This window comes from Podarcis muralis, chromosome 6 (genome assembly GCF_964188315.1).
Source record: "Podarcis muralis chromosome 6, rPodMur119.hap1.1, whole genome shotgun sequence".
Lineage (NCBI taxonomy): Eukaryota > Metazoa > Chordata > Lepidosauria > Squamata > Lacertidae > Podarcis > Podarcis muralis.
The window spans coordinates 918304-931902 of NC_135660.1; the positions used below are offsets into that span (position 1 = coordinate 918304).

General features: G+C 48.1%; 1 protein-coding gene across 5 annotated transcripts in view; it reads right to left on the reverse strand.

The window, feature by feature from the left end:
* OPA1 (OPA1 mitochondrial dynamin like GTPase) overlaps nt 1-13599 on the reverse strand; it is a 55957-nt gene that overhangs the window by 35520 nt on the left and 6838 nt on the right. For 2 of the 5 annotated variants that reach the window (XM_028731813.2, XM_077929587.1), the window contains exons 4-10: nt 12512-12619; nt 11727-11780; nt 10715-10782; nt 5444-5557; nt 1939-1992; nt 1149-1253; nt 676-762 (exon numbers count right to left, since the gene is read on the reverse strand). In XM_028731813.2, coding sequence (XP_028587646.2) covers nt 676-762; nt 1149-1253; nt 1939-1992; nt 5444-5557; nt 10715-10782; nt 11727-11780; nt 12512-12619 — 590 coding nt within the window. The remainder of the gene's footprint in view (nt 1-675; nt 763-1148; nt 1254-1938; nt 1993-5443; nt 5558-10714; nt 10783-11726; nt 11781-12511; nt 12620-13599) is intronic. The other 3 variants (XM_077929588.1, XM_077929589.1, XM_077929590.1) reach the window with 3 other exon arrangements.

Consider the following 13599-nt stretch of genomic DNA (forward strand, 5'->3'; position numbering starts at 1 on the left):
ACCTCTCCTGGCATGCCCAGCAGAGGACCTTAAGGTCCACAAATGACAACACTTTGGAGGTCCCAGGTCGCAAGGAGGTTAGATTGGTCTCAACTCAACTCAGGGCCTTTTCAGTACTGGCCCCGACTTGGTGGAAGGCTCTGTCACAAGAGACCAGGGCCCTGCGGGACTTGACATCTTTCCGCAGGGCCTGCAAGACAGAGCTGTTCTGCCTGGCCTTTGGTTTGGGAATCGGTGTGACCCTTATGTTTCCCTCCCCTTATGGTCTTGTTTTATCAGCTACTTTAAAATGAGGCTGCATTTTAAATTGCATTTTAACCTGTATTTAAAATTGGGGGCCCCCCCTCTCTTTTCCCCCTATTATGTTTTTACTGTGGTTTTATTGGTGTTAGCCACCCTGAGCCTGGCTCTGGCAGGGTATAAATACATTTTTTTATTGTTGTTGTTGTTGGGGGGGGGGAGCTTTTCAGAAGATAAATTCAGAAGATCCCATTGTATTTATTTACAGAAAACATAGAAAGTAGTTACTTTTTACTTAAGATGTCGGCAAATCAAGCAAAACGTTGCCTATCTACTGTTAAAAAACAACAACACATGTGGTTGAACTGGAGGGCATTAAGCTATGCCAGCCTTTACTGCAAATGTGAAATGGCAGAACACTGATCACTCACTTACCCGAGGTAAATGATCATGGGTATTATAGCTGGCATCGTAATCCGACAGAGTATCCAGGACTTCAGAATACATGTCAATCAAAGATTTCTAAGAAAGAACAAGAGAATGAAAGAAAGAAAGCTAACTTGAACTGTGCCCAAAGCATCAGAAAGGCTTCTGGCAGCACCGAAAACCAAGTGTCTGTTTGCTCTCCCGTCCCTGCAGCTTAATCTATGAGACCAATAATGGCAGAGCAGGCTGCGCCTTACACTGGAACCAGGATAGGACATCAGGGTAGGATCACAGAATCCAAACTGGCATTTCCCTTCAGAAGGAGCACCAATCACTCAAGGGAATGGCTTTATTATTATTTTTATTCACAAAAATTACTGCTGAAAGGGGCAAGGACAGACGAGCAAAGATGGAATGGAAGGCCCGGAACTGGGAAGACTGGTGAAGTTTTGCATGCGGGGGGGGGGGGGAAGGGGGGATACCTTCAGCTTCCGCTGGTGGATGCCTTTGTCATCTTTCTGCAAGACAATCTTCCTGAGCTCTTTGTTCTCCTTCTCTAAACGCTCAAGCATCCGTTGATATTTCAACTGCAAAACAATAATGCAACTTTGAAAACTGGTGGTGGTGGCCTGGATGTCAGGGTCAGGAGGGGAGCATGAAGGCAAAGGAAAGGAGACTCAGTGCGAACAGGGCCCTGCTCTCTTGGACCAAATCTGCCCTAGCAGCATAGTTACATCACCGCCATCATAAATAAATGAATTGCTTAATGGACTCTGACCTAATGAAATGTAATAGAACAAATTTGAATCAACTGATGAAATTCAACAGAAAGCGTGGCATCCTTGGCTGAAATCATAAGCTCAGTCACTTAAGGAAGGATTCAGACTGAATTCAGCAGAAAATTGGGCAGTGATGTAAGAGGCTGATAGACCTAAATAAAAAAAAAAATGAAAAGATTTGGGAAGGTCTTTTCAACTTGAATAATGGAATTTGCACACTGGCACAACATCATTTGGAGTCTGCAACGTCTCTTCTCTCAGGTTGCATCCCCATGAATGACACAAACAGGTGGCTGTGATCGGCCACCCACAGAGTTGCGCCGTTCACCTTTTGTTTGTTTCGCTTTTAAATAGTATACCCCCCCGCCCCCGCCCTTCCATATGGGTCCTGGTCGACATCAAAGCTCTGGAGGTTAATGGATTTGCAGCGAGTCAGACCCAATTCCTTTGCCCCGTGTGAATTGTGGCTGCAAGACCGGCCAGGCCGCCCTACCTGAGTGCGCAGGAGTTCTTCTTGTAGCTGATCTACCTTTTCTTTGTCAGAAACCTGCAAGAGGCACAAGCACAAATGTCTTGGGCTTATTTTATGTTCAGGAGACAAAGAAAGAACCTCCAATCAAGTTCTCTTTGTCAAAGCGACAGAGAAAGAAACTCAGGCATCTCTTTAATTCACGCAACCTGAGATAATGGCTGGTACACTCACTCACCCCTTTAAAAAGAAAAGTCAACACTTCTGACTATCACCTTACAACCCCATAACGTTACTTGGCAAGGCAGCCTCAGGTGCAGTCTTCGTTAAATCGTCATTCTAGATGCCCCCAAGTGCAGGGTTATTTGCTGAAGCCCCTTGGAACTTGGCGGGTCTCGTATGTGCGCTGATGCCCAGCGGTGGGAGGCATGTGCCAGGATAAGTAAAGACCCAGGAGTTTGGGAAGGAGCCCTCGTTTGGCTGCCAGGCTTTGCTCCATGTACTTCACGGCCCACTAACACCCCAGGGTCAACTGGGTCTTGCAGTGAACTGTTCCAGTGTGGCAAAGCCTTCTGTTCTGCTCCACATATGCAAAGAGATTTCTAGAGCTGGTTTTGATATAAAAAAAGGAAGTCCTGTTTTTGCTCTGGCTCCAGAAATGGCAGTCAAGGCCACAAACAACTTTGCTGTCCAGGAGAAGCCGGAGGACACTCAAGATGGAAAAGTGCCTGATCTCAAACATCCCAAGGGCCACCCAGCACATGAGGACAGAGAAAGGACATTGATGTGAGTGGCTCTGGCTCCCACCAAGAGATGCTGGACATGGCTAGCGACACGCTTCCCTGCAGATGCGCTGGAGGCCCAGCCACTCATCTCAAAGATGGCCAGCACTTGCCAGCAGGCCTCTAGGGCTGGCCGTTCTCCCAAGGGGCAGCCAGAAGCCCTCCTTTGAAACAGGAAGCAACTTATAACCACGCTTTGAGCATGTAAAAGGTCCGGTTTTAATGACCAAGAAGAAACAAAAAACACAACAGCTTCCACTGGCAACTATAGGCTTGACTGAGCACACTCAAACAAACCCAGAACGGGTGATTTCCCTGCTTCAAGAACTGTGTTTGTTAGGTGCACGAGAAAACTAACTGCCTAGTGAAAACTTGCATGTTTAATTTGCTCTCATATAATCTCTCTCTCATGCACACATGCATGGGCACACCTCTGAGCATGAATTCTTTTTTGGGGGGAGCTCCTTTTCCCTTTGGAATCTGAACGCAAAGCAGAGGTGGGCTCACACTGCCTTTTATTGTGACCCTGGAGCTTTCGCTGTGTGTGTGTGTGTGTGTGTGTTACATGAAGGGACCTGACTTTTGTTTGACAACTTCTGAGAGAAGGAGCTGGAATCCTCCCATTCTAACTTATTTGCCAAACGCTGCAGGTGATAAAAGAAGCAGGCACATGCGCCCCAGGGAGGCCGGTGATGCACCTTTTTAGATTCTCAGGATGGAGGCAGTTGATCGTCCTTTATGAAAGCAAGGAACGAAGCAGCCACTGACACACCCATCAGACGTGTCATCTATTATCTAAACAGCGAAGGCTGGGGAGGGAAGCGGAGGTGTCTGGGGGCCCCAGGAGCAAAGAGCAGGAATGGCACACAGCCCAGGGGCCAACTGCAAGATCCTGCTCATTCCATCGCTGCTTGTGCAGGACACGTGCTTTGTGCCTTGTAGCTGCTGTCACATTTTCAGTAGCTCCTGCCAACACCATGGGCAGGCTGGCCACAATCCACAGCTCTGCAGGGCACTCTGGCACACGCAGACCTCTGCGCAACGGAGAACGTTTCTCTGTGCTGAAGCCAGAGCCAGCTTTGTACACACAGCGGGACATGCAAAGCTGTTCCCAACAGTCGAGCGAAAAGGGCAGCACTCTCTCCCTGCACAGAAGCCAAGGAAAAGCCTGTGCAGACGCCACTATATGGCAGCATGGAACAAAGAGGCTTCTGAGGCACTGATCCAAATGCAAGCAAGCCTAGGCGCTCCTGGTTTCTGAAGACATTTCTGCTTCTGGCAGTTCCCCATTTCTACAGCTGCTCCTCGACTTCACAGGATTTGGTCCCCACTCGCAAATAGCATCCAAGGGGGCTCCCGTGAAAAGTCATAATACCTGTGTGTGTTGTGTCTATAATGGGCTCTGTTTCACAGGCCCATTGCTCAAATTTGCAGCCCATAGCATGAATGGATATCTCTGCCAACTCGCCCACAAGCAGAGGAGTTATGTCCCATATTGGTCATATAAACCAGCAAGCCCATCGCAGCCCCTACTTAAAAGCTGCCCTAAGCAATTTCCCTATTCAAAATTATGACCAAGAAGAGTGCGAGGAGGAGAGCTGTGCTGGATCGGACCAAAAAGGGTCTCTCTTACTTCCAGCAGGGGCCAACCAGGTGCTTCCAGGGAGCTCATAAAGGCATCCACCCTCCCCTTTGTTTCCAGCGCTGGGGATTCAGAGAGAGAGAGATAGGCAGGGACCATCTCCCTTGATAGAGTCGTTTGACAATGGGTGGCCCTCCCTCTGCCAGGGGTGCTGTGGCTGTGATTCCTGCACTGCCCAAGCAGGGTGGATTTGATTTAAATCACTAATCAGTAAGACTTGATTTATATCATTTTTTTACAGACTCATTCTTGCTCGTATAATCTTAATATTTACAACCAGATGAAGGCTTCATTTTTGGAATAATAAATTTTCAGAGTAGTTTTTACAATTATATCAAAAAGTACTGATTTGATTATATTATTAGAAATACATTAAATTACTGTGAGGTTTAATAAGTTAACTGTTTATATTTGGACAACTTTTCTGTTGTACGTTACTGGAAGGAGAAAATTAATCCTTTCAATAAGAATTTAAACTATTTAACTAAAACAATAACATTTTATAGCATATGTATCCATGTTTGTTAACTGATGTGGTTAAACAATTAAAAAAACCCCACAACTTAGACTGAGTTTTAGCACACACGAAAAACTTAAAACAAATCCTTATTTCCTGATGAATAGACTTTGGACTATAATGTAACTTAAGGAGAAAACTATCTTTAGAAAGGTTTTTCCTCCAAATGCATCTTGTTTTAATAATCTGATTAAAATAAAAAAATCTGAATTCTTCTTAATCATTCCCCGAGGTTGGGCTAGATGACCCTCAGTGTCCCTTTCAGCTCTATGAGGCTATGAATATTCAGGTAAAAGTTAGTAGAACAAGTTAGTGGGGTTCCAGAAACAAAATTAAGTGCAAATCTTTCCCACGATGAACATCAGTTTTGATCACAGCATTAAAACCCCAGAAATCGCCATGCTGAAAGACAGTGCGATGAGAAAACTTTCACAGACAAGGAACTGCTGCAAGATCGCTGCCGGGGCCCACAACCGGAGTCGAATCAAGGATTCATTGGTTGGTATCAAATCACAGGGTCCGATCGGGATGGATTGGATTAGATTAGAACCGGTTTTTGGGGAGGGGGGAGTGCCTTTCAGTCATCACCTTTCGCTTCTGCTGGGAGGAGCCTGGGCCCAATTGGTCAGTGGCTCTGCGCGCCTCCTCCTCTTCGTGCTGCTGGATTTGCTGCTGCAAGAGAATGAGCTCGCCCAGGAGACCCTGCCGCAAGTTTACAACGAGGAGGAGAAGGGAGAAAAATATGGAGGTGAGGGGAGCGATAATGGTCAACCAAAGGGTGCAACACAAAGGCAGGCGGGGGCACGGAAAAGGGGGGGGGGCTCACACAGACACAACAAGAGAGGAACAGAAATCGAGGCGCCACAGCTGCTGCTTCCTAGGGACATTTAGGGCCCCCTCCAGACGTCCTTTTTATTGTGCATCCATGACGATTCACGCTCACGATGCTATCAGGGAGGTTATACTGTTTCAGCTGCAATTGGCACCTGTCCTGCAGTTTGCTGCGAAAAATGTCCTATTACTGCATCCACGACGTGCAGCTGCAAAGGCCCACAATGAAAGAGCAGCCTGGGGAGGCCCTCAGAATTAAAGTTAAAGATGTTTTAAACAGTGTTGTCAAGACACAGGTGCTTTGAAGGGACAGCTGTCACTGGAATGTAGGAAGCTGCTGCCTTGTGCCAACTCTGAGCATTGGTGCATCTAGCTTAGTATTGTCTACACAGACTGGCAGCAGCTCTCCAGGGGTTTGAGGCAGAGGAGACACCCAGCCAGAACTGGAGATGCCAGAGATTAGACCTGGGAGCTTCCTCAGGCAAGGCAGACGCTCTGCCCCTGAGCTCCAGCCTGTCCCCTTGTCCCCAGTGCTGCTTATGGAAATAGGCAACATCCAAGCCAAAAGAAAGTGGGCGTTGCCTGAAGAGCTTTTTAAAACCTCAGAAGCCAAGAAGCTGTGGAATAACAAGGAAAGTGAATCTTTTCTTACTTGGGAAGATCATGCCTTCAGCATGAAACTGAAATACACACATCAGCACACCAATTCAGCTACGCCACAAATGTGTGCAGATGTAACTGAACAACGGACCCAATATTGCAAAAAAAGTAGTAATAATTTCATTTCTCTGAACTCTCTTAAACAGCCCCATGGCTAGAAAACTACTTCAGGGTGGGGACACAGCACACACATGCACAGAGACAAGAAGGTACACATGAAATCAAAATCCACTCTCCTGGGAGATGCATTTTGCAAGCACAAACACAACAGGCCTGGAACAGGAAGCCTTAAGAAACAAAGTTCACAGATCCTTGCTATACTCCAAAAAAAAGGTCAGTCGTGTTAGCAGTCTTCTACAACAAAGTGGCTCTGTATCTTGGCGACTGCTCTGAAAGAGAACCTGCCTTCCATTAGGACACCCTTGTTGACGAAAAATAAGCCAAATGTCACAGCACCAGACTGTTTCGTGCATGGCCCTTTTGTCAAATGCCATCACTGGCGACCTGCATCGGGAGGAGATCCTGGAACAGCCTCCGTTTCACTGGGCGGAAGGGGAGGGACAAACTCAAAGGAAGCGGAGCAGAGCAAGCAAGAGTGACTTGGGTGGGTGGGCAGAGTCAAGGCTGAGTGTTTGTTCAAAGGGCGCATGTCAGTTAAGCAGCCTCTCGTAAGATGCCAAGGGAAGCGCTGGGGATCATGCGGCAGGACAGACCCAGGCAAGCGTTCCATTGAGGTGAATGTGCCATTCTTTTTAAAGCCATATATGAACTGCCTACAACCATATATAGCATCTCAGAGTCCAGCTCAAATTTGTTTTGGAAAGAACACTTTTAATCTTCATGGTTGCAGGAGGTCTTTGCCATCCTATTGGCCACTCCTGAAAATTCCCATAATGCTTAAGGGTGCTGCAAGCATCACGCTAGTGAGAGACCTCTATGGTACCAGGAGGAATCAATGCTTGCTCAAGGTGTCTTCTAAATTTCTCCCTAATTTTCTCTGCTTCCGTAGTGGAAAGTATCAGGCTCTCCTGAAAACTGGGAAACTACAACAGAGTTGACCCGTGGAAACAGTCGTAGTGCATAGACAGAAATGATGAAGTTTCACCTGTGAAAAACTGGGGATGCCACAGGAACAAATAAACAATTTCTAAGAAAAAAAGCGGGGGGGGGGGGGCTCCAAAAGGTAGAATGAAAACCAGCGCAACCTCTCGGCCACGCGACACCATCTCTCAGGCCTTTCGAAGTACTGGTGGCCTTATTTTAGCTGCAGGGCCAGAGAGAAGGCAAAGAGTGGTCATTTTGGAACACAAGCCCAAATGCAGTTTCCCACACAGATCAGGAGTGCAATCCAGAAGGAGGTGGCCGTGCCCTTGGGACTGCGATTCCTGCTTTCCAGGGGGTTGGGTGAGATAATCCTTGGTGTGATGCTAGGACCCAGCCATTCCCACCCAGGTGAAACACACTTTCGTTTCCCTAGGAAGCACTTGGCATTTCCCTTTACCCTTGGAAAGAAGCAAACGTCTCCACAATCTCTCTAGCAGCAAATTTAAGGGTCTCTACCCAACTACTGACTAGGGACGTGGGTGGCTCTGTGGGTAAAAGCCTCAGCACCTAGGGCTTGCCGATCGAAAGGTCGGCGGTTCGAATCCCCGCGGCGGGGTGCACTCCTGTTGCTCGGTCCCAGCGCCTGCCAACCTAGCAGTTCGAAAGCACCCCCAGGTGCAAGTAGATAAATAGGGACCGCTTACTGGCGGGAAGGTAAACGGCGTTTCCGTGTGCGGCTCTGGCTCGCCAGATGCAGCTTTGTCACGCTGGCCACATGACCCGGAAGTGTATCCGGACAGTGCTGGCCCCTGGCCTCTTAAGTGAGATGGGCGCACAACCCCAGAGTCTGTCAAGACTGGCTCGTACGGGCAGGGGTACCTTTACCTTTACCTTTTTACCCAACTACTGAGGGACGTGGGTGGCGCTGTGGGTTAAACCACAGAGCCTAGGACTTGCCGATCAGAAGGTCGCGGTTTGAATCCCCACAACGGGGTGAGCTCCCGTTGCTCGGTCCCTGCTCCTGCCAACCTAGCAGTTCGAAAGCACTCCCGGGTGCAAGTAGATAAATAGGTACCGCTCCGGCGGGAAGGTAAACGGCGTTTCCGTGCGCTGCTCTGGTTCAACAGAAGCGGCTTAGTCATGCTGGCCACATGACCCGGAAGCTGTACGCCGGCTCCCTCGGTCAGTAAAGTGAGATGAGCGCCACAACCCCAGAGTTGGTCACGACTGGACCTAATGGTCAGGGGTCCCTTTACTTTTACTCAACTACTTGGATAAGGCAAGTAGTCACAAGGACTGTTTACCACCTCCAATACCGGAGGCTGCCCAGCTCTAAATGGCACTTGCTGGGAATCACAAGGGCGAAGAGCGTTGCTGCTGCCCTCGGGTCCTGCTTGGGGGCATCCTGCCCTGGGCACCTGGCTGGCCACTATGAGAACAGGAGGGTGGACTAGATGGGCCCCCTCTGGCCTAATCCAGCAGCTGCAAGGCTCTTCCTGCTCATGGATCTGTGCAGGCAACCTTGTTTCATAAGAGACTATAGAAACTGAAGAGGGATTTTTGCTCTCTCCTCTGTCTGGAACTGCCACTCGGAAACATCGCTTGAATTTATGGAAAATTTGACTCTCTGGTGGACTGCTGTGCCAGAGCAAATTCTTCTAAGCAGCCTTTCCGACTGACTAACGTTGCTTGCGTAACCCATCCATTTGAGGTGTGGCCATTTTAAGATCCCATGCCAGGAAAATGTATAGATAAATGTTCATTAAAAAGGTCTTCGGAGTAGCTTATGAAAACTAAACAAAATCCAGATAAAAATACTAATATACATATGCCCATGAATGAATGGAGAGCAACTAAAAATCCAACATCGCAGCAACCAAGTCTCATCAGCAAAAGCAGGCCTGCTCTTCCTCACAGGCACACAGAATATCAGCAGAGGCAGCCTGTAAAAAAGAGTGTGCAGGTTTCGTGTGTGCTTGCCTGCCTGCCTGCCTGCCTGCGGATGGGCTGGCTTTTGCCTTCCGAAAGTATTACATAACGGCACACACACTAGAGTCACGTTGCTCCTGCTTTTCCGACAGAGTTCCTCTTGCCCCGACAGTTCAGTGCTAAGACACTCTGGGGAAAGGGTAACCAAGGCAACCCCCAAGCCCAGAACTAAGTAAAAGGTCTTTGGGCTATTTGCTAATTTGACGAGAGAGGATGATGCGGAAACAAACAGGCTACTCCACATTAACAGGCCTTGATGAGGAGTGGAAACAGCCACGCTCACCTTCCCAGGACCTAGGGTGCAGTGGTTAGAGTGCTGGACCAGGACCTGGGAGACCAGGGTGGTTCAAATCCCCACTGGGTGACCTTGGGCCAGTCCCAGCCCCCCAGCCTATCCTAAACCACACAGTTACTGCCTGGGAGCCTCAATTACGAGAGGGCTACTGCACTCATGTTTTGCTTGCAGGCTTCCCATAAGAATCTGGTTGGCTGCTGCAAGAAAAGAAATCTGGATGAGCCTTTGGTCTGATCTAGCAGGCCTCATCATATGCCTGTGTCACGGCTCAAGTTGCTGCTGTAGCCTGTAAATGCTGAAACTGCTTGAGTCTTCCATGTCCTTGAGGCTGCCTCTTTCCCTCCATGCCACTGGGATAATGAAGACTGACCTGCAAGGCCATCCCTGTGACTCCACCTAGGCGTCAAGGCCAAACAGCAAAGGCAGCAGAGATCCCTCCCTCTGGAAGCTTGCCTGAGCTTCAGCATTTTCTAGGAGTGCTGAAAGATCCGCACTGAATTGGCCAGCATTTAATAACATGGGTAAAGCAGGTGGGGATTAATTTTGGTGCATCCACAATGCTTAGGATTTTAGTTGGGCATTTCACCTTGCCAGTTTTATTGCTGTGTTTCTAAAAGATGGCAATTGACCTGAGAATGGAGCATGTTAGAAAATGAGACACACAAGTCGATGCACTTCTGGTTGGGCTGCACATGACCAGCTAGAAATTTAAAGCAGTATTTCTCTTAACTCCGGGAGGCTCCTTCTGACAATGTGGGAAGTCTTGGTTGAAACACTGAAGGTTGGAAATTGCTCCATGCACCAAGTACGCTCAGGCCCGAGTTTTCAAAGCAGATGCATCCCACGGGTTTCTGACTTGACTAACGCGTTGCCCTGCAGAAGCTGCTGGACTTTGACTTCCGTCAGGGTCAGCGGCCACACGCCAATGGTGTCGGGGTGGAGATAGGAGCTGCAGTCCAGCTACACATTTCCAACCCCAGGCCTGCAATTTCCTTACGCTTGTTTGCCACATAGGTGAGCAGCTCTCCTTCCAAGCTTACCTTCTTGTATTGTTTCTCAGCTTCACATCCCTGTTCCGTAGCTCGGAAAGCCGTGTCCCCGGGAGAACCTGGGAAGAAAGAGGAAGGACTCGCGTCACGTGGCACGTGGCACAAAAACAACAAAGGCTCTTAATGCAAGTCTGTTCTTCCTCTCCCTGGTACACAAGAATCTGCCCCCACATACACACATCTGGAGAGATCTAAAGCAGGGGTCAGCAAACATTTTCAGTCCACTGTCCCTCAGAACTTGTGGTGGGCTGGACTATTTTTTTTGGGGGGGGGGGAGGGGGGATGAACAAATTCCTATGCCCCACAAAGAACCCAGAGATGCATTTTAAATCAAAGCACACATTCTACTCATGTAAAAATACGCTGATTCCCGGACTGTCCGCGGGCCGGATTGAGAAGGTGACTGGGCCAGATCCGGCCCCTGGCCCTTAGTTTGCCTACACATGATCTACAGCAAGGCTTGCTTGTTTGCTGGGGGTAGCGAATATGCAGTACAACAGAGAGAACACAGAGGTCACTGCAGTCACCCTCAGCTATGTTCACAGGAAGTATCTCTGCTGATGGAGCAGGAATTCACTGCCAGGCTAGTGTGACATGCTCAACATTCAAGCAGGCAGGTGGGTGTGGGTGTGTCAGACATGCCCCTCACTGTGGCAGGGGAAGGGACTGCCAGTCTGTCAATGGGTGCAGCGAAAGGTTTTCCTTTATGCAAACAACTGAAAGTTTTAAAATGAAGGGTGCACATGAAGCACTGATCTTCTGCTCTCCCCCAGGAACGCTGTTTGCACAAGTTGAAAAACAGAACTTTTATGAGAAGCAGCCATCTTACCTAGCAGACCAGCTTCATGGCATTCTCAAATCATAAAACTTAAAAGTATCCCGTTGCAACTGATGAAACGCCCTTCTACACTTGCCAGGTTTGCCCCCCTTTGCACTGCATTTAGCATTTTTTTAGATGGGGAGGAATGTTAAGGGGCAGGTAAAATAAGTGCTTTTTACACACCTAATAACAGAAGTAGATCAGAAGCTCCTATGACTTCACTAATCAAATTGTAACCTGTGGAAAACCAGCAAAAAAGGGAAAATAAAAATTATAAATACAAACAAATGGCAAAGCAAATGTGAGACGTTTCCGTCTCAGACACTGCGAGGGCCAGACAGACAGAATGGCAAACTTACCAAACGTGGCAGGCCAACCGATACAGGCAGGAGGGTTGAGAATGATTCACAATGAAGTGAAAGTTACAATAGACTTTTTTCTTAAAAAACTCTGAAAGCACATAGGAGGATCTCATCTACTTGTCATTAGTGTCCAAGTACGTCCCTGACATTCACCCCACTCCCTGGGCAAAGAGCAATCTGCTCAGGGAGGGCAAATACTGCTGAAAGGAGGCAGAGAGAGGCCGCTGCCCGCGTCCTGGCAAGTGGTAGCCCCACAATGGCAGAAACCTCCAAGTCCCTAAACCAAGAAGGTGTTGGTGACAGAGGCAGGGCCCTGTTAAGCATTGGCAAAGGCTCAGTACGATGGAAACGGCTGCTTCAGATGGGATAATCTGGGAGGAAGGAGGGAGGACTGCAGGCCCCTGAAAATGTCCAGCAGCCACCACTAAACCAGAGGAGCCCTTTGCCCATGCATGGCAATATGTTCAGATGCTCACGTCTGCATAAACTGCCCGGGGGGGGGGGGGGAGGAACTGGGCACTGCGAAGCATACATTCGGTCCAACACTGTTTAAGTCACCAGAAAGGGCAGGTTTGTATAACTCAACCAGCTGAAAAATTCCCTTACCAGGTGTGAGGAAACCCGACAGTGATCTGAGGCTCTCTCCAATCTTGTCGAAATCAGGCAGCAGCTTAGCAAGGTCTTCTGAATCAGGAAGAGCTTTTGTAAGTTTTTCTAGGAAAAGTAAAGGGAAAGTTAGCCCCCTTGGGGTTGTTTTAGGTAAAAAGAACAGCCGGTCATCTCCCTAGCTGGTGAGTGGCTGGGGAAACCCGGCCAGATGGGCAGGGTATAAATAGAAATTATTATTATTACAGTGGTGCATCGCAAGACGAAATTAATCCATTCCGCGAATCTCTTCGTCTTGCGGTTTTTTCGTCTTGCGAAGCACGGCTATTATCGGCTTAGCGGGTATTAGCGGCTTAGCGGCTATTAACGGCTTAGCGGCTTAAAGAAAAAGGAAACAAACTCGCAAGAACTCGCAAGACGTTTCGTCTTGTGAAGCAAGCCCATAGGGAAATTCGTCTTGCGGAACGACTCAAAAAATGGAAAACCCTTTCGTCTAGCGAGTTTTTCGTCTTGCGGGGCACCACTGTACTCTTATTCTTATTATTAAATTATTACTAGCTTTAACCTGGACAGTTATGTTCAGAATTTCTTAATGGCTATTGATATACTTTGGCAAGCTCTACTGCAGAAGATTTCTAAATGTGTTTCATAAATGATACACCATACCTTCCCGATACACAGGAAGTCCTCTGAACACATACAGAAGTCAGAATCCTATCAACATTTAATGGGGCCCAGTCAGCTTTGAGATATAACAATTCAGAAGCAAGCAGCTTACTATTTTTAACATATCCTGTGCAACTCATTTTATGAATGGGAAACTGCAGCTGAGAGATAGTGTTGGCTTCAGAGGTGCCACACCATTGAACCCAGACCTCCTGGGACCCAAATATAAGAACCATGCCAACAGAGCTGGAAGAATTATCTTGTTCCTGAAGGAGTTACAGACTTAGCCTGGCCCCTGCGCCAGCAAGGATGGCCTTGTTTCTAAGCAGATGGCAGTGAATCAGAAATTCCAGCTCCTTATACTTCTCGTGCAAAACAGAAAACATGCCTATCAGTGACACAGTAGGCTGAAACCCCAAAAC